This window comes from Elephantulus edwardii, unplaced genomic scaffold, assembly GCF_000299155.1.
Source record: "Elephantulus edwardii isolate Elephantulus edwardi_28Jun2011 unplaced genomic scaffold, EleEdw1.0 scaffold00042, whole genome shotgun sequence".
NCBI classification, from domain to species: Eukaryota; Metazoa; Chordata; class Mammalia; order Macroscelidea; family Macroscelididae; genus Elephantulus; species Elephantulus edwardii.
In genome coordinates, this window is record NW_006399792.1 from 8,497,821 (window position 1) to 8,518,918 (window position 21,098).

At 36.8% G+C, this 21,098-nt stretch overlaps 1 protein-coding gene across 1 annotated transcript in view; it reads right to left on the reverse strand.

Annotated features, from left to right (window-relative positions):
• Positions 1-878: 878 nt before the first annotated feature.
• COPS4 (COP9 signalosome subunit 4) overlaps positions 879-21,098 on the reverse strand; it is a 67,811-nt gene continuing 47,591 nt past the window's right edge. The window contains exons 6-9 of the mRNA XM_006885327.1: positions 18,445-18,615; positions 13,668-13,783; positions 11,885-11,969; positions 879-1,012 (exon numbers count right to left, since the gene is read on the reverse strand). Coding sequence (XP_006885389.1) covers positions 879-1,012; positions 11,885-11,969; positions 13,668-13,783; positions 18,445-18,615 — 506 coding nt within the window. The remainder of the gene's footprint in view (positions 1,013-11,884; positions 11,970-13,667; positions 13,784-18,444; positions 18,616-21,098) is intronic.

The window sequence follows — 21,098 nt, forward strand, 5'->3', positions numbered from 1 at the left end:
AGTCATTCATCACGTGCAACTCTTTTCAGCAGCTTATGCTTCTGATAAATTACATCTAGGCTGTGGTTTTCTTTATCCGATTGTTTCTCTAGTTTTAGTGATTAAGAGTTTGAGCTGTGTGACTTGAATTCTCTGTTGGATCAAAGAAAAAGTCTTCATTTTCCTTTTGTTCAGGTTTTGTGTTGAAAGGAGTGACGAATTTTAAGTTCTTTAAGTGTTGGAGTAAAAATCGGATGATACCATATACTTGTTTTTAAAAATGGTTTCTCATTTTACCCATGAAGCTATTGAGTAATTAGACTTGGCCAACTTCTCACTGCTGAATAAAGAGCTGTCCAGCACTGTGTGAAACTCGAGCATTCCATTTACTGTCTACTGGCTCTGGGACTCCGAATGTCTGAAAAACAAGTACTGTGGCTGATTTATTTCCAGACTATGATATAAAACAGTATCTACTAAACTCATAAGAAAAAGGGAAAACATACAGTTTGCTAATTAAAACCAACGTACTATTTTTATTTGGCTCATTTCTCCATTTATTAGAATAACCACATTTGGAGAGGCACAAAGCACTTAAGCTTTACATGACTACAAAGTTACCACAAATTCCAAACTTTTTTAGTCACAGATATTTCACTTACTCCATTTAAAGAAAAAGCTTTCAAAACATCTGAGTCGGCCTGATACACAGAGACTCTAAATATATGGAAACTACATAGTTTTAAATGCTTGCATTTTCTGCCCTAATGTCCGAAAGTTGAATCCAGCATAAAAGGGATTGAAATGTGTAAGGTCATGATGCAAATGCTCCGGAGACAAGTGAAATTGATCTGTACAACATGGAAAAAGATGTAGTGTGCACAGAGCTTTGAAAGGGCTCACTGAGCCATCTGGGCCTCCATGGCTTGTGCAGTCCATTCTGGCGCTGTCTGACTGATTTTCTCCAAAAGGTTATTCACTTGGAAACAAAGTGATTGAATCTGTTTGTCCCACGTTGGCAAGGCTTCTCGTGCTAAAGGGGGGAAAAAAGGAATAAATGTACCAAACTGGGATTACTCCATTGTGTTCATAGCAAATGCAAGCTCAAAGATAAATGCAGTTCAATTAACATTTAACTCCAAAACTACTGGCTAATGAGATTAAGCTAATTAAGCAATAATTAAGTTAAGTAAGAGACTCAAATCACTGGCATATAATATAAAACCAGACAGAAAAACCACACACACATTCATGAAAGCATATGAAAAAATTTTAAAAAATCAACAACCCATCAACCTCTGTCACAATCATAACAGAAGAACCTCCTGACAAAGACTGAGTCGAAGACAATGTTTCATTACACACTGCCACCTACTGGGAAAAGCAAATTAATTCATATATTCGAGACACTTCAGTTGATTCGGCTGGGTAAATATTTTAACTTTTATAACACCCGTCCACCTTAAAACAAACAAAAATCATCTTTTAACTCAAAAGCTTCTACTAGAAATCTCCAGTTTAAAAAAAATATGGGAGAAAATGCCACTCAAAACAGTATCCAATTTTACAGAGAAAGCACAGAATTAATGAAGGGAAAATTACTACAAAATCTTAAATGAAAGGACATAAAATAACTTGAATGGATACAATTTTCTCAGATGGAAAATACGTAATATTACAAACATCAGATATTCCCTACTGAACACATAATTTTAAAGAAAATCCAAGGAAAATTCATTTTTTCATGTTTTCCTTTCTATGCTAGAAAAAATTATTTCAGTATAAAAGAATTAGCAATCAGAGAATAAATGAGATATATCTGGAAATTAGAAGTAGCGGTGACAGGGCATACTGTCTTACCACAGAGGGAAGAATAGCGGGAGAAGCTCAACATCGGCTGTGAAAACGAGATCAGGTGCTGACTGTGGAACAGACCACTACTCATATGCAAGTTCAAACTGAAGCTAAAGAAAGTTAAAACAAATCCACAGGAAATGAAATTTGATCTTGAGTCTATCCCATTTAATTTTAAAATCATCTCAGGAACAGTTTTGAGGGCTTGAACACTAATGAGCTAAGACCAGATGAACTGTGGGAGGATATCAAGAATATCACCCACAAATAATGCAAAAGATCATTACAAAGAGAGAGGAGGAAGAAAAGACCAAGATGAATGTTAGATGACTGCACTAGAGCACCGAAAAGCCCTAGAAGAGGGAAGAAATCAAGAAATTAAGGAGCTGAACAGATTTCAAAGGGCATCATGGGAAGAAAAAAGCAAGTATTATAATAAAGTGGGCAAAGAGCTGGAGTCAGAAAATCAAAAGGGCCAAACTGGCTCAATTATTTCTTAAGTTAAAGGAATTAAAAAACAAATTCAAGCCTCGAGCTGCAATACTTAAGGATGCTTCGGGCAGAATATTAAATGATCCAGGAAGCATTACAGGAAGATGGAAGGAGTATACAGAGGCTCAAAAAGAATTGGTTGACACAGAATAATTTCATGAAACAACATATGAGCAAGAGCCTGTGGTGATGAAGGAAGCTACTCTGAAGGAACTGGCAAAAAACATGGCCCCACATTTCAATAAAAAGATGCTGCCCTGAATGTGCTCACCAAGCTGTGCCAAGAAATAGGAAGGACAACTATATGGCCAACTGATTAGGAGAGATCTATATTTGCTCCCATTCCAAAGAAAGGTGACCTGACAGTGTGGAAATTATCGAGCAATATCATTAATTCACATGCAAGCAGGATTCTGAAAATTATCCAGAAATGGCACATCGACAGAGACTGCTAGATGTGCAGACAGGTTTTAGAAGAGGTCATGGAACTAGGGATATCATAGCTAATGTTAGATGAATCTTGGCTGAGAGCACAGAGTACCAGAAGAATGTCTGTGTTTTATTCACTATGGAAAGGCATTTGACTGTGTGGATCACAACAAACTGTGGCTAACTCTGAGAAGAATGGGAATCCCAGAACACTTGCTTGTGCTTATGTGAAACCTATACTTGGACCAGGAAGCAGTCATCAAAACAAAGCAAGGAAACACTGCATGGTTCAAAATCGGGAAGGGGATACGTCAGGGATGTGTCCTATCACCATACCTTTTCAATCTATAATGCGGAGCAGATCATTAGAGAGACTGGGCTCTGTGAGGAGAAATGTGGCATCAGGATTAGAGGTAGACTCATCAACAACCTGCATTATGCAGATGACACACCCTGCTTGCAGAAATTGAGGAAGACCTGAAGCACTTACTGCAGAAGGTCAAAGACTACAGCCTTCAATATGGATTGAAGCTCAACATCAAGAAAACAAACATTGTCACCAATGGGCCAAGTGGCAGCATCATGATAGACAGTCAAGAGATTGAGATTGTTAACAGCTTTAGTTTGCTTGTCTCCACAATCAACACTCTTAGTACCAGCAGTCAAGAGATCAAAAGACAAATTGCACTGGCAAAGTGTGCTGTCAGGACATCTCTAGAGTACTGAAGAGCAATGATATCTGTCTGGAGACTAAAGTGTACCCGATCCAGGCCATAGTCTTCACAACTATGTGCTATGCATCAGAAAGTTGGACAATGACTAGGGATGATAGGAGAATTGATGCCTGTGAGCTGCGGTGCTGTAGAAAAGTATTAAATATATTATGGACTACTTTCATTGTTTTTTGTTCAGACATTCCTCTAGGTCATATAGCCCTGGTGTACAAGTTGCCATACAGCGGTAACCTGTGGTTGCCGTGAGGCTGAACACTGTGACATTGATGTGTCAAGTGCGTTAAAGGTTGGGTACCCAATGCAGACAGAATGGGGTGGAGCTCCCCGATTAAAACACGCTTAGAGGGAGGAATGGCATCCACTTCCGTAATAGCTTGCCTCCAGAAACACTATGAACCTGGAGAGAGGATGAAAGACACCCAAGCGTCGAGGACTCGCCTTCATAGGGTTGCTATGAGTCGCCTGCAACATGATGGCATTTAACAACAACAAACAACATGACTACTGAACAAACCGGTACATCCTGAAGAGGGTAAAACCAGGGTGTTCCTTGGAGGCAAAGACTGTGAAGCTCCGTCTGACATACTTTGGGCATGTTACAAGGAGGGACCAGTCTTGGAGAAGGGCATTATGCTTGGGAGGGTGGAGGGACAGCACAGGAGAGGAAGACCCTCAATGAAATGGACTGACTCAGTGATGGGGTAATGAGCAAGTGTCAGAGACACCAAGGTTAGCTCAAAATAGAGCAGAGTTCAGAGCTGCTGTACAAAGGGTCACTGTGAGTTGCAGGCTACTGGATGACACATAACAACAATATTATCATACTGTTAGAGAATGTTGTTAAATACCACTGAGTAGGAATCTTGGAGGTTTTTCAAAGGCTGGAAACTGCATGGGATCAGATTGTTCATCTTTTTCCTGGAGAGCAGCTGGTGGATTCGAACTTCATGCCTTTGGGCTGCTCACGACTAAGCCAATGAAATTAGATACCAGATATAAAAATCTAAGTACACATGAGGAGCTTAATATACTCCAAAGATCATGGTTCAGTCAGAAAGCATGTCCTATTTAATAGGTCATGGATGCCTAATTAGATATCCATCTAGGGAAAAAAAGAACCAGTCCTTACCCTAAAACTGTAAAAACTATTTAAAAAAGAATAGTAGATAAATTTCTAAATACAAAGTGATATATAAATATATTAGAAGAAATTTTAGAAAAATACTAGCTTTACTAAAAGGTATAAGCAAGCATGGCTATCAGACTAAAGTGTGCATGATTCAAGCCACGGTCTTTTCAATGGCTTCCTATGCATCTGAAAGTTGGACAGACAAAGCAGACAAAGCAGAATCATGCCTCTGAACTTTGATGTTGGAGAAAAGTAATGAATATCCCATGGACTGCCAAAAGGGAGGGGGAAAAAAACCAACCTAACTTGCAGAAAATGCAAGAAGAGTGCCCTGAGGCATGGGTGGTCAAACTTCTTCACATACTTTGGGCATATTTTCAGGAGGGGCTAAGCCTTGGAAAAGACACCACGCTAGGAAAAATGGAGGGTCAGAGAAAGAGAGAAAGACCCTCAATGAGATGAACTACCATCTCATAATAACTACCTCAATGGGCTGGAGCATGACAGAGGCCAGGAGGATGGCCCAGGACAGGGCAAGGTTTAGACCTGTAGTTGACAAGGATTCTATGAGTCAGTCAGTCAACTTAATGGCACCTAACAACAGCAATGGGGAGATTTTCCTAATCAAAACAAAAAAAAGTCAAAGGCTTAAAATAAAAAGGTGGCATATTTAGTTGTTTAACGATAAAAATACACTTACTGTGTTTATCACTTAACAGAAACACGAAGGGCAAAATGGGTAAAATCTGTGTTAACATATTATATATGCACAACTAAAATTATCACCATACCTAAAGGTATGGGAAATGTAAATGACTGTGCAGTTCTGGATTATAAATTGTTAATATTTATTAGAATAAAAACATTCTCAGTTTATGGGGGGAAAAAAACCACCACACTTTTGAGGTTCTGCTATACTAAGCACTAGTAGATAAAATACGTACACAAAATAACCTCAATGTTCATCAACAGACAAATAGATCAATTGTAGAAAATACTATGCAGCTAGTAAAACAGGAATTCTGGTAATACAATCCACGAGGAGCTGCACTGCTCACCCTAAGGTGGCACCTCTCTGGCAGGTGAAATTTGCCAGTGGCTCCAAAGGAGCAAGATGGGCAATCTCTTCCTGTGCAACTTCGGGCCTCTGACCCCCTGCTGGAGGGTCTGCTTTGAGTCAGGTCAAATTCAAAAGCAACTTTTATTTAGTCTACCATTAAAACAAAAATCAAATTTACATCTAGTTAGAAAAAGTTACAGTTTAAAATAATTTTGATTAATGCTAGGAAAAAATTCAAGATAGCATAAGAAAGTAAATTTTACAAACTTATCTCAAATCTGGACTATTAGGAAAATCACTGTCAATTAAGCAGTATTCATCTGAGACACAAGAACAAAGAGAAGATGGCTGGTGGAAGGGTGGATATCTCACAACACTTGATAGTGGAAAGAATTTATAATTCTGGAGAAAACGAAAGATCAGATAAGTGTGATCAGTAGCAACAGAAAGCTAAAAAGTATCAAGTCTTCTGACACCATCTTTAAGATCTAAACTGTTCTATAAGCAGTAGGGAGGTTATTGATTAATATGCCAAACAAGAGAGTAACATGATTTAATAATGACTTGTTTTATTATTTCTTTCTTATCATTTCTATTTTTAAAATATTCACTCTGGCTAGACCAGGGTAAAGTCCAAAAAGGAGTAATTATTATGTGATTCATTAATAAATCATCATTAAGCTATCTCTAAAGTTAGGAGATTTTATGAGATTCAGAATAGCCTAGTGATAGTAAAAAATAGTATAATAAGGAATTCTAAGACAGACTGATAGGCAAAATTGCCAAGATTCTTGGCAGTAAGATGTCAAGAGTAAGAATGCTAGAAGTAAAAAATAAAGGTTTTGAATGGTTGGTTATCTGTATAAAAAGTTAATTTGTTTTAAACTCATTCTGAAGATGTTCTTGAAGCAACCAAGTGGAGATACCTACCTAATAGTCAATTAAGAGTCGTGTGTCTGGGACTCAGAAAAAAAAAACTTGCACTAAAAAAATAAATTCAAGAATTTCTGTATAGGGTTAACAGAAACAATGGGAATAAGTAAGGTTACCTGATAAAACAGAGCAAGGAGAAAACGTATTAAACTGAAACTACATTAAATTTCACTCTTTTTCATGGCAATCGGCTGCTACACCTGAAGTTAACATCTTCTTCCCAGCCACTGGCTGCCAGAAACACAATGAAGTATATGATGAATGCAAACTTCCTACATTTTATGAGAAGCGAATGGCCACAGAAGCTGATGCTGACTTTCTTGGTGATGAGTGGAAGGGATATGTCATCTAGATCAGTAGTGGAAATGACAAGCAAGGTTTTCCAATGAAACAGGATATCTTGACCTGTGGTCGAGTTCACCTGCTGCTGAGTAGGGGCACTCTTGTTACAGACCACAGAGAACTGATGAGAGGAAGCGCAACTCTGCCCAGGGTTGCATTGTGGATGCCAATCTGAGTATTCTCAAATTGCTTATTGTGAAAAAAGAGTGAAGGATATGCCAGGACTGACTGATACTACTGTGCTTCATCACCTGGGGCCCTAAAGAGCTCGCAGAATTCACAAACTCAGCCTCTCTAAGGAAGATGATGTCCATCACTGTGTTGTGAGAAAGCCACTCGAAGGCAAGAAGCCCCGGACCAAAGCACTCAAGATTCAGCATCTTGATACTCCACGTGTCCTGCAGCACAAGCACTGGCGGCATATTTCACCGAATAAACAGCACACTAAGAAGAATGAGGAGGAGGCTGCAGAGTACTCTAAGCTTTTGGCCAAGAGAATGAAGGAGGACGAAGAAAAATGCCAGGATAGAGGCTGTTCTCTCTGAAAGCTTCTACCTCCAAATCCAAATCCAGTCAGAAATAGAATTTTCTATATGTCGCAAATAAGTAAGCTCATGTATTTAAAGAAATGGGGGGAAAAGAAAATTTAAAGGCACCACAGAAAGGAGCTCTGGTGGTCAAGTGGGTAAGGAGTTGCCCAGCCAACTCAAAGGCAGGCAGTTCGAATCTACCAGCCACTCAGCAGGAGAAAGCTGGGTAATCTCCTCTCGTGAGATTAAAGCCTCAAAAAAACCCAATGACAAATCAGCTATGAGTTGGTCTCAACCTTACAGTAAAACGTGGATAAGTGAGAGGACAGATAGAGCCCTGTAACAATGACAGGGGGGAAAAACGTTAAAGAGTAGAGAAAGCAAGGAAAAAGGGTATGGTAGGGGATCTCATAGAAGGCATTGGTGGGAGATGGGGGGAGTGTCAAAAAAGCATGAGTGAAAAAAGAAAGCATGAATGACACTGACCTTGAGTCTACCCCACCTAAATTTAAAAACCATCTCAAGAATAGGTTTGAAGCTTTGAGCACTCATGAATGACCACTAGATAAGCTGTAGGAGGATATCAAGAATATCATCTATGAAGAATACAAAAGGTCATCACAAAGACAATAGGAGGAAGAAAAGACTGAGTTGAGTATTGGAAGAAACTCAATATTGTACTAGAGCACCAAGAAGCCAAAGCAAGGGAAGAAATCAGGACGTTAAGAAATTGCTTTTACACCAAAGAAGACATTCAGATGGCCAACAAGCACATGAAGAAATGTTCAAAATCCCTAGCTCTAAGAGAGATGCAAATCAAAACAACTATGAGGTATCATCTCACCCCTGTCATAACAGCAAAATTTAACAGAACAGCAAGCAACAAATGCTGGTGAGGTTGTGGAGAAACTGGAACCCTTATTCACTGTTGGTGGGAATGTAAAATGGTGCAACCACTGTGGAAGGCGGTATGGCGCTTTCTCAAAAAGTTGCAAATAAGGGGAGCTCTGGTGGCCTAGTGGCAAGGAGCTGCAACTACAATCCCAGAGGCGCACGGTTCGAATCCACCAGATGCTCTGCCGGGGAAGGAGGGGCAATCTCCTCCTGTACCAGTCAGATCTGATTTGACGGTACACGCACACAAAAATAATTTTTAAAAAAAAAAAAAAAGTTGCAAATAGAGATACCATTTGACCCAGCAATTCCACTACTGGGAATATATCCCAAAGAGACCATAACTGGCATCCAAGCAGATATATGCACACCCATGTTTATTGCAGCTCTGTTCACAATAGCAAGGAGCTGAAACAACCCAGGTGCCCATCAACAAACGAATGGGTAGAGAAGCTGTGGTATATTCACACAATGGAATACTATGCTGCATTGAAAAACAAGGAACTTAAAAAAAAAAAAAGAAACTCATTCAATATTATTCAAAATGGGTGAGCCTGGAGGACATTATGCTGAGTGAAATATCTCAGTCGCAAAAGGACAAATATTGCATGGTGCCACTGCTGTGGAACGGGACTGATATCATGGTGGGGGTAAGACTGAGAAAAACTGGATAAATTGTGTATACTGCACTGAAACAGATGAGGGACTGAATAATTTAAAAGCAATGTATGATAGGGTATTATGGTTACCACAAGATTCCACAATTAAGGTTGCATAGTGGAATGTACTTGGGGCAGTGAGAGGGGTGCGGGGGGATTGTGTACCAGGGAGTCTTTCTTTTACTTTTGAAAGAGAGGAGCGAACTGGGGGGCGGGGGAGAGGGCTGGGCGGGGAGAGAAGTGCAGCAATGAATGAATGGAAATCCAAATTCTCTGTAAATGTTGGGGAGCTCTGGTGGCCTAGTGGCAAGAAGCTGCAACTACAATCCCAGAGGTGCACGGTTCGAATCCACCAGATGCTCTGCCGGGGAAGGAGGGGCAATCTCCTCCTGTACCAGTCAGATCTGATTTGACAGTACACGCACACAAAAATAATAAAATAAAATAAAAATTTAAAAAAAAAAAATTCTCTGTAAATGTTCATTAAAATTATTTAAAAAAATAAAATAAAATATAAAAAAAAAGAAAATGCTTTTATCACAGGCTCTCCCATTTCCTACCTTTCGTTTTCACTTTAATCTATATGCCAAATAAAAATACTTTTTTTGTTGTAACTGTAACTATTGTGGTATTTTCTCCCCCCAAAAAAATGAAGGAAGAAGAAAGACGAAAGCCAGAAATGAGAAAAACAAAGGGGGAAAATGTGCAACTGTCACTGCAGAGTAAGAAAACATTGACCCAAAGAAATGATATCCAGAAGTCTAGTTAGTATTGAAGAATAACAATCTTGAATTCTCAGTTTTCAGGTTAAGACCTTGCAAGCTTCTCTTATCTTTAGTTGCCATCAAGGAGACTTACAACTTAGTGACCCTATGAATAACAGATCAACACCTTGCTCTATTCTGTGCCATCTTCATAATCACCCACATGCTCAAGCACTTACTGTATCGATCCATCTTGCTGAAGATCTTTCTTTCACTGACCCTCTACTTTTCCCAGCTTGATTTCTTCTCCCAAAGACTGGTCTCTCCTAACAACATGCCCAAAGTATATGAGTCAAAGTTTCACCATCTTTGCCTCCTAGGAGCACCCCGATTCCGTATCTCTCAAGAGATATTTGTTTGTTCATTTGGCAGCTCCATGAAAGCCTCTAGGGACCCAAAACTCTATTTGTCTATTAATTACTATGCTTCCTGCTCCTTGCTTCTTTGTGACCTTAAACCAAACAATGGGACACACTTCTGTGTTTAAAGATTAAAGAAGATAAAATCCACAGTGCAGAATACAAACCAGCCCTACTTCCAGACTTATGTTCAACCAAGCATGAGCTTTGAATCCACCAGCTGCTCCATGGGAGAAGGATGAGCAATTTCCTCCTCTGTAATTAACTGCCTATGAAAGCCCACTGAAGGGGCAGCTATGGATTTATTCCAACTTGACAGCACACAATACCTCCTACCACCACTATCCCATAAGGAGGTCTGGTGACTCATAGTCCATAGAGCAGTGTTGTTAATAATAAGGCCACAAATACTCAAGTTGTTTGAATCCACAAGCTGCTCCTCAAAGAAAGATATGCAGTCTCCTCCCATTAACATTAACAGCCTGGAAACACGATGGACGGCTGCGTCGGGTCACAATCAACTTGATGGCAGCGAGTTCCCTATTAGAACCACACCAGCCTGAGGAGCCAGTCTCCTAAACATGTGCGATGCCTCATACGGTAACTGATCTGTGACTTTCCATGAGGGTCAAGAAAGAATGAGTCCTCTCAGCAGGAGTCCAACCAGTACCACAGAAAGTTCTGCAAGCATAATATTCCAGAGTACATCATATCAACCAATCCCAAAACTTTTACAATCGGATCTATTTTACATATCATATAAACACCCCTATTTCCATTATCTTACTTTTCCCTCATCCATCCACAATTCAATAATGAATAAACATCATGTTCCTTTCCTGCCTCGAATCTTTTATAAGTCCAAAACCTTTCTGTTTGGGAGACAGGCTAGTGTCGCATGTCCCTCTCTTCTTCCTCTCAAGAGTTACCTCTGCCTCTCAAGCTGCCTCAGTAACAGTTTGCTCAATGAGTCTCTCTTGGACACTCTTGGTCAGCAGAAGGCAAGGATCCCTCACTGGAACAATTTCCAGTGGAGAAACCTCGTCTCAGTGGCATATTATTATGTCTGGTGCTCTGACTCTTCTTAAGAAACAGTAGCTAGCTATCCAGGTTGAAGCATGGAAAAGATGGAGGACTTCATATAGAGTGAGAGTGTTACAGAAACAGTATCAATAAGTGAGCGTCTGAGGGTTGCTGTAAAAAGGAAATTGAAATAATGGACCATAGAATCCAGGTCCGAGAGAGACTGTGCTCAGAGCAAAGTATTTAAAATTAAAATTTGACATATGGGGGGATGACTCTGGGAACAGTGAGCTAGGCCATCTAACTTAAGTGGAAATAAAGACTGAGGTATTATTACACAATGAGAAAGTCAAGGGATCTATTTACCTGTGTGTCTCCATTAGCTTAATGAGCTGCTAAGAAACAAGAACAGCATCTATCATTTCTATATGCCTGACACATGATATGGAATCAATAAATATCTTATAAAAAATTTATATAACAATTCCTATTTCAAATTTTTCCTTAGCTTAGACAAGGCTGCAATAAGTAGATTTATCCACACAATGCCTTTAAAAGTATTTTAAATTATTTCTTTGGGGAAAAAATTCATCTTAGGAGAAATATTCTAAATCAAGGGAAGTTTTATTTAATATGTTTTAGTAGTAAATATGCAACAGTTAACTACCATTTCATTATGACAAGAAAAAACAAAAACTCTTACTTTCAAAATGAACTATTCCATCAATTTGATCAATAAATCCATTCATACGTCCTTCTGTTATCATTTGAGATGCTATTTTTTCTGCCTTTAAAATAAAACAAACAGAAAAGCTAAGAATCTTTAACATTTAATGATTATAGCCAGTAAAAGAGATTTTAAAATTCTGGGTTTAGCCCCATCACTGAGTTTTACTTAGGGTTCTTCAGCCAGCCATACAGGGTGCTCTGATAGTATGGTCATGAGTTGCCCTGCCAACCCAAACTATTTCCAACTGTTCAAATTTACCCATGGTTCCAAGGGATAAAGATGAGCATCTCCTCTCATTAAGATTTATAGTGTCAGAAACCAATAGAGGGTTGCTAAAAGTGAGGATCAACTCAACACAAGGAAGTCAGTTTTTTTTCCCTACCATTTACCACAAGTCTTTACATCTACCTATGCTATTCACTGCTCTGAGTACAGCCTAGTATTTTTTTAATGACCATTTCTAGTAATTTAATCACTTTTAACTGCAGCATATAAAACAGCCTAGCATTTTAAGCTACTTGGAATCTGTTTTGCTTGAGAGATTTGAGCTGGACAAGAACTGAGTGTGTCCTTTAAATAATATTCTATGCTCTTTTCAAAACTTTCCTCTTTGGGATTTATATAGCTCTACCCTAAAGAAGAAGAAAAAACTGTTTATTCTTATTTTCTTTCACTTCAGTTTCTCAGTGTTTACCACTCAAAAAACTCTTTAAGGAAACAAAATTTTTTAAGAAAAATTTTCAATGAGACACAGATGTTCAAGTATACTTTTTTAAAAAAAAAAAATCAAGAGATTTTGAAGTGACACTTAAAGGGAAGCAAGCAAGCAACCTATCATCTAAAGACAGATTTCAAGTGTAATATGCAAAAGCAAACTAGATTTTTACTTGTTATTTTTATTAATTCTGATCACCTTTACAGTCAATCCCAAATAAATCTTGCAAAGACTGTGTTGATAATTCAGAGTTTAGTAAACAAAGTTTAGTCTCAGCATGGGAAGGTTTTCTCAAAAGTTAAGAAGAAAGTTTCTTTTAGTGATAATTTACACTCTTGCCTAACTGTTAATTTCTTTCATCTTGTCTTGAATGTGTACAATTAAAAGAGTTATGATAAAAAAAATAATCTTAATTCATATCTCACTACCAGAAAAAATGGGGTCCACAACTACATAGTAAGCCAAGTAAGACTGATTATTTATCTTTAGTATTATTTAACATTTAAAGAATGTTTTGTGAACTATATCTAAAATGTTTTTCAAATACTATTACTACTTTGCTGGAATTTATACACAGTCAACCAAATACTTATCATGACTAAGAATGAAATTAAATTCTCTTGTAAGTCATTAGTCACTATTCTAAATTAAGTCCTAATAGCCTGGAGTATTACCCAACTCTCAAAGAAAGAAAATATTTAAATTCAAGGCAATATACAGTATGAAAACCAAGTAAGGCATTTTTTAGAATCTTAATTGGCAACCTCTATAAAGTAAATGTCCTAAAATATTGTGTTCCTTAATCTGGAATAATTTAAGAACTCCATTCAAGGTCATGTCATTATATAATCTAACTTAAAAACCAAAAATGTTAATATAAATCTATTACAGTACTTAAATAATTTCCTTCCATTTATGTGAGGCTATGTGTATATGTTTTACTATAGTTTCCAACATTTACCAAACATACTTTTAATTTTCTCACTACTTCAATTGCTTAGTTTCTTAAATTCATTTTTACATGTCAAGATAAGAAAATACCTTAGCTGCAGGTATCTCTAAAAGGGCTCCAAGTTCTTCAAAGGTAATATTGTTATATAACTTGCTTGCAGACAACAAATTGTGTTCAATAACCGCTCTATCCAAGATGCTGGAACCTTAAATAAATGTCACATGATTATAAGTTTGAAACTCTTTTTTACTCTCTAATAAGATGCATCTTTATTTTCCTGAGAAATTTTTGGCCTATACAAAACCCACTGCCACAAGTTGGTTCCTATGAACAGCTACCCTGAACTAGATTTCAAGGCTCTAAACCTTTACAGGAGGATATTACCTATCTTTCTCCTGTGAAGCCACTGAAAGATCTGAATTTCCAAATTATGTGAGATGAATTTCACCATCCTTGTCTATAAGGAACACCTGGTTTCACTTCCTACATGGCAGATTTGTTTGGTCTTTTTGTACTCCAAGTGTGATATGTAATTCTCTTAACCAACACCACAATCCAAAGGCACTGATTCTTCTTCGGTCTTCCTTATTCACTGTCCCAACTTAGATGCATATGAAGCAACTGAAAATATCATGGCTTGGATCAGGTACATCTTATCTTTAAAACTGAAATCCTTGCTCTTTAGCACGTTAGATAGGCCCTGAATACATGCTACAGGCTAAAAATTACATTATATAATATTGTTGTTATTTGTTGTCCAGTCAGAAGCAGCTCAGAGCTGACCCTCTAGAAGGTTTTCAGAGGCAAAGAGCAGATTGCTCTACCCATCTCTCGCCAAGCACCTGGTAAATTTTAATTCTCTACCTTTAGGCTGGCAACACAACTAGGTCACCTGAGCTCCCTAAATCTATAAAAATTATTCTCTTTCATTTTTTTTCTTGTGTTTACTACGTATTTTAAGGGAAAGAATAAAACCCAAAACCTCCAATAAAGCTAAAGCAGCAATCATCAGTTAACAAACAGACTGAAATTCTCCTAATGTGTCAGGCAATGGGATTTCAAAGAGGAAAATAACTTATCACTGACATCTCATTATCCCTGAAGTGGGAAGGCTTATCAATAGGTTCAAGGGAAGGTACTGGAGATAAGATACATTCATAGGCATCAAAGGAACTACTGTGTTTTCCAGAGCATTCAACAATGCTGAGAACTCTCCATCTTACAGCACCCTTGCTTTTCGCTTGGTCCCTAACTACCATGTTACCTGTGGCAATTTTCAGTCCCCTTCACTGGTTCCTCCTACTTGCTCTTAATTGTTGTTGTTGTTAAGTGTCATCGGGTTGCAGATGACTTACAGCGACCCTATGAATGAAAGACCTGAACACGTGTATAACTTTCATTGTTTCTCCACGTTCTTAGAGTTTCTGGATTTTGTTGCCCATATTTTTTTTCCCTCTTGTTGTTAGGTGTCACCAAATTGGGTCAGACTCATCTAACAGAATGAAACGCTGCTCAATCCTGCGCCATCTTCATAGTCTGTGTTTATGGTTAGGCCACTGCTGTCCTCATTTTTGCTGACCCTCTATTTTACGGAAGTTTTTCCTTCTGGATTACCTTAACACCACTAAAATCCTGATAAATGCCCTGAATTTATCTCTAAATTCAAATCTCTCTTCTGACCTCAGATTCACACATCCAACGATCTAAACAACATCTCCACTGAAAGTTTCAGATATATCTCACATTCAGCATGTTTAAATGTAATCTTTGACTTTTCTTCTCCAACCACATATCTCAGTAACAGTTTAGCAATTTACCCAGGTACTAAATATACAATGTTGATTGTATATTTAGATGGCAGTGGAAAGATGAGAGAAAAAAATGTTGCAATTATTTGAAGAAAAAAATCTTACATCTAAACAGTATCTATTATGATACTATAATAATGTGGGAAAATAATGATTTCATTTGCCTCATATGCATGCAAGAGATGGACTATGAGTAAGGAAGACCAAAAGATAATTGATGCCTTTTATACCCTGGTCCTGGGGAAGAATGCTGAATAATCCATGGACTGCCAGAGAGTGAACAAATCTTTCTTGAAAGAAGTACACCCAGAGTGTTCCCTTAAAAACGAGGACGGAGAGACTTCACCTTGTGTACTTTTGGACATTTTCTCAAGAAGGACCATCTATGGAGAAGGACATCATAATTGGTAAAGCAAAGGATCAATAAAACAGAATAAGACCCTCAGCTAGATGTAATGGCATAGCTGTCACAATAATGGACTCAAGCAGTGCAATTATAAGGATGTTAAAGAAGAGGTAATGTTCTGGTGTGCATATAGTTGTTATCAGTGGATACTGACCGGTAGCATCTAACAACAACAATCTAGAATATATAAAGAAATATTACAACTCAATAATAAAAAGAAATAGTTCAACTTAAAAATCAGCAAAAGATCAAATAAATAGGGCATCAAGAAGATATACAACCAAACCCACACTCTAGACAGAGGCAATACACCTTATAACAATTACCTTCACAAGTCAGTTCAAGCTAGCTTAAACTAGCAAGGCAGGCAAGAACCAAGAAGCAAACTCTTAACTGTGTATGGGAAAAAAAGATATATAAGTGGTCAAAAAACATATGAGCATATGAAAAGGTGCTCAATATCATTAGCCATTAAGAAAATGCAACTCAAAACCATAATGGAGGAAGCTCCGGTGGCCTAGTGACAAGAAGCTGCACTGCATTCCCAGAGGCACAGTGTTCTAATACACCAGATGCTCCGCTGAAGGAAGGATAGTCTCCTCCTGTGCCAGTTGATCCAATTTGACAGTACACAACAGCAACAATTAAAAAAAAACAAAACCAAAAAACTACGATGGAATACCACCAATTTATACTCATTTAGGTAACTATTATTTAAAAAAATGGTGAGGGTGTGGAAAACTGGTACCTTTATCTGTTACTTAATGGCATTATAAAATCGTAAAGTCACTGAAAAAAGTGTGGTTGTTTCTTAAAAAATTATAAATACTGTCATGACAAGAGTCCAGAATGAAAGCTGAATAGTGGAGTGGACTGGAGGCGGGGGGAGGGGGAATAGTATAAAAATGAAAGAATTATTTTTTTAAGTCACTGAAACTTTTATTGCTAATTCCTGTAACATACTCTTTAATGTTTTTTTACTTTTCAAAGAGAAAAGTAAACTGCGGGGGAGAGGCGGGCAGGGAGGAAAGTGTGCAACAATGAATGAATGGAAATCCAAAGTCACTGTAAACTTTCATTAAAATTTAAAAAAAAAAAAGGTTAGACATAGAATATTACCTTAAGATATTCTTACACCTTATCCAAAAGTTAAATCCAAATAAATCTTAAAACCAAATAATTTCAATTAATCAGTAAAGAATGTGTCTGCCTTGGGAATTATGTTTTCAGAATCTATGTATATGAGGTCAAAGTGCAAACAGCAACACAAAAGATTAGAAAAGAACCTCAGGAGGAACTTGAACTTGTGTTAGTAGCAGAGGAAAACTCAGAAAAGGAGGTGAAGAATGGTTGCACAACTCAAAAAATATCATCAAAGCCAATGAAGTCTACTTGTAGAAACTTGAACTGGTATAAATTTTATTGTGTATGTTCTCAACAGTATCAAATAAATTACATCTTTTTTAAAAGTTTAAGTACAGAATTTAACATGTGACCCAGATATTTCACTGAGTTATATATCCAAGAAAAAAAATGAAAATATGTATCTACACTTTCATATAAATTTGAGCAAAAATTATAAGTAACATTATTCATAGTAACCAAACAGTGGAAAAAGTTAAATGCCAATTAGCTGTTGAGTGAGTAAATAAAATGTAATGTATGTATAGAATGAAATACTGCTTAACAATAAAAAGAAATGTTATATCTATAAATCCTACAACATAGATGAACCCCGGACTTATCAACTAGATTGCTTCTCAAGAGTCAATAAAAAATTTCAGAGAGTCTATTTCATCCCTTTAGGAATCTAGATTAACTTAGGATAGCAGGAGTGACCCATAAATCCTTCTGAAACCTACATAAATGACTCTTTACAACCAAATTATCTTAGCTATACAATGACAGTGAGTCTATCACACTTCATGTTTATCTTTACCATTTCCATGTTTCTAAATGACTTCAGCTATATTTCTATTACCATGTGTTAGAAGCTGCTTTAAAATCTTTGTAGACAATATATAAATCAACACAAGTACAATCAGTGGTATAGACTAGGCACTAAAAACTTCCTTCCTGGAAAAGGCACTCTGACTTCCACAAAGTTATCCAAACTGAAAAACTGTGACAATTTTTTGCTCTATCTAAAGTTGTTACTAAGTCAAAACTGACCCCCAGGTGAACCTCCATGCAGGTTTTCTGAGGCAGTAAATCACACTGGGGAATGTTCCTCTTTCTCCTATGGAGTAGTTGAATTCAAACTGCAGACCTCTGGGTTGGCAGCTCAATTCCTTAACACTGTTTTGTTATAACTTGATGCTTAAGTTTATTTACTAAAAGATTTGAATGTTTGAAGAAAGCACTATTTGGCATAGCATATAACTTTTCTGCCTTACAGTTTTTAAAAACTTCATTATGCCAAGATGCTTTAAAATAGGGCTATTTTTTATACTCTATTCTCTAAATCCACCTTTATTTTTCTTTTTTCAACCCAAACATTAGCAAACCTTACATAAAAACACTACAGAAAGACATTTAGATGTGTCAAATGTAGTATGTGTTTCACTAGTCTGTATCTAAGTATTTCACCAATGCCATCAAATCTGTTCTGATTCATAGTGAACCCACCCAATTATAACGCATGATCATTACCATCTGCTGTAGTAGCTTTTTGGTGAGGCATCAGCATGGCAGCAAATTCCTGAAGTTGATTTCCTCTGATGATCCTATCTAGGTACATTTTCTCTAGGATCCCATAAGCAGCAAGTTGCTGGCACCTTTCATCTTTAAAAAGAGTAGCAAGCATTCGAGAACGCTGCTGTCCTAAAAGAAATAAATGAGCATCAGAAAGTCTGACATTTTTTCTTAAATGAAGACAACCTACAACCTACTGCAGGACATCATTTTTTTCGATACACTAAAATAAACATTTGCATGAGATGACTAGGATCCATACCAAAATGTTATTCATTAGAATTACAGATGATTTTTATTTTCTTCTTCATGCTAATCTATAAAGATTATATTACTTTGATAATCATATAAAGTTATAAAAGATGAAAAATATTTCTCAGAGCGAACCAATTTATACTTTAAATAACCATTAAATGACAGCAAATTACAGCTCATCTTTTTTAAACTCAAATGACGATTAATATTTTTCTTTCATATATATAAATAAAATATGTATGCTGGGAAGAATCTAAAAGCAATGACACTTAGTAGCAATAAGCATACTTAGGGTCCAGAGCATTTCTCCATTAAAAAAGAATGAATGAATTTTTCAAAAACCACTGATTTCAAGTTTGGGGAAGGGAAAAAATAAGATAAGCCTAAAACATATTTTTTATGTTACAACAGAGGGCAATATTCTTAAACTAATGGGACCAAGCTAAAATATGACCTGTTGAGATTTAAAACACTGTCAATATTAACAAGAATAACAACTTAAACATATTGTAACAGACTGAATTTTAAAATTACATTAAATAAGCAAAAATTTCAAAACAGTACTATTATTAGTAGCTAGTAAGAGACTGACTGCCCTACTTAGAAATAAAGCCATCCAACTCTAGACAACTGATATTTGACAAAGGGTTGAAATCTATTAAGTAGGAAAAAAGACAGCCTCTTTAACAAATGATGCTGGCAAAATAGAAATTACATATGACCCAATTATTCCACTACTTGGAATATACTCTGAGAATATGAGAACTAAGGCACAAACAGAAATTTGTACACCAATGTTCACAGCAGCATTATTCATCATTGCAAGAAAGTGAAAACTGCCCAAATGCCCAATCACAAACGAATGGACTGAGAAATTATAGTACATTCACACAATGGAGTACTAAGCAGAATGCAGGAGCAATGATTTTGTAAATTATTACCTAACTTGGGAGGGACTGGAGAGCATTAGGCTGAGTGAATTCAGTCCCACAAGGATAAATATTGTATAAACGCCTTATTGTAGAATAAGTATAAAGAGCCAGGAGGAGTGGGAGAAGCTGGAAGCAGAGGGATGTGGATGTGCAGGGGGAGGAGGAAATAATCATCAATTTGATGGGGGTGGGAGTGAGGGAAATTAAAAGAATTTGCTCAAATTTGTATCCAAACTTCATAAATAAACTTGTAGAAAATTTTAAAAAATACCTTATTGCAGAAAATGGAAATAATATTAATTCCTCTCACCATATAAAAAAATCTAGCTCAAGATGTACCAAAGGTGTTAATGTAAAAACCTAAACTATAAAGATCATTAAAGAAAATATGTTTAGAAGCCCTAACCTATAGCATAAATATGGCCTACAAAAAGAACTGAAACTGATTAATAGTAGAAACTCTAGGCAACAAGGACTTCTTAAAAAAATCTTAAACCTCTTAAATCATTATGTGCTTCAGAAGACTTCTCCAAAAGAGTAAACTGAGAGTTTACAGGCTAGGGAAAAATATTTGGCAATGACATATCTGATGAAGGACTTGCAGAAAACTCAACAAGAAAAAACAAATTACAAAATGGTCAGTGAACAAGAACAGATACTTCATCAAAGACAATATTCAGATGGTCAACAAGCACATCAAGTGCTCCAGATCACTAGCTATTAGATACAAAACAATGAGATACCATCTCACACCAGCAACAACAGTAAAATCCAACAAAAGAGCACACACCAAATGCTGGAGAGGGTATGAAGAGATTGAACTTGCATATACTGCTATCAAGAATGTACACAGTGCAATCACTATGGAAAGCCATTTTGTGCTTCCATATAAAGCCAAAGATAGAATTATTTGATCCAGCAATTCCACTATTAGGTATATATCCCAAAGAAATAAGACCTGTAACACAGATATATGCACACCCATGCTCACTGCAGCATTATTTACAATAGCAAAGAGATGGAAACAACCCAAGTATGTATTAACAGATGAATGGCTAATGAAAATACAATACATTTACATAATGGAGTACTGTGAATGTACTATTGTGTATGCAACACTAAAAAAACAATTCAAGAAACAATGCATAAAACTAATATATCAAGAAGACATTATGCTAAGCAAAATAAGTAAAAAAAAAGATTAATATGGTGTAAGACTATTATGAAAAGCTAAGAACTATTATAAGACTATTAAAAAAAGCTAAGGAAAGGCTTACACACAAGTAGAATCACCATAGGTGGATACCAGAGATGAGAAGTGATGAAGAAGGGAATGAAAATTAATGACTAGATAAGGTGAAAGGAAAAGTGACATACATTTTTATAGGATACTATAATTAACTACATTTGTCAATCATAATTAGT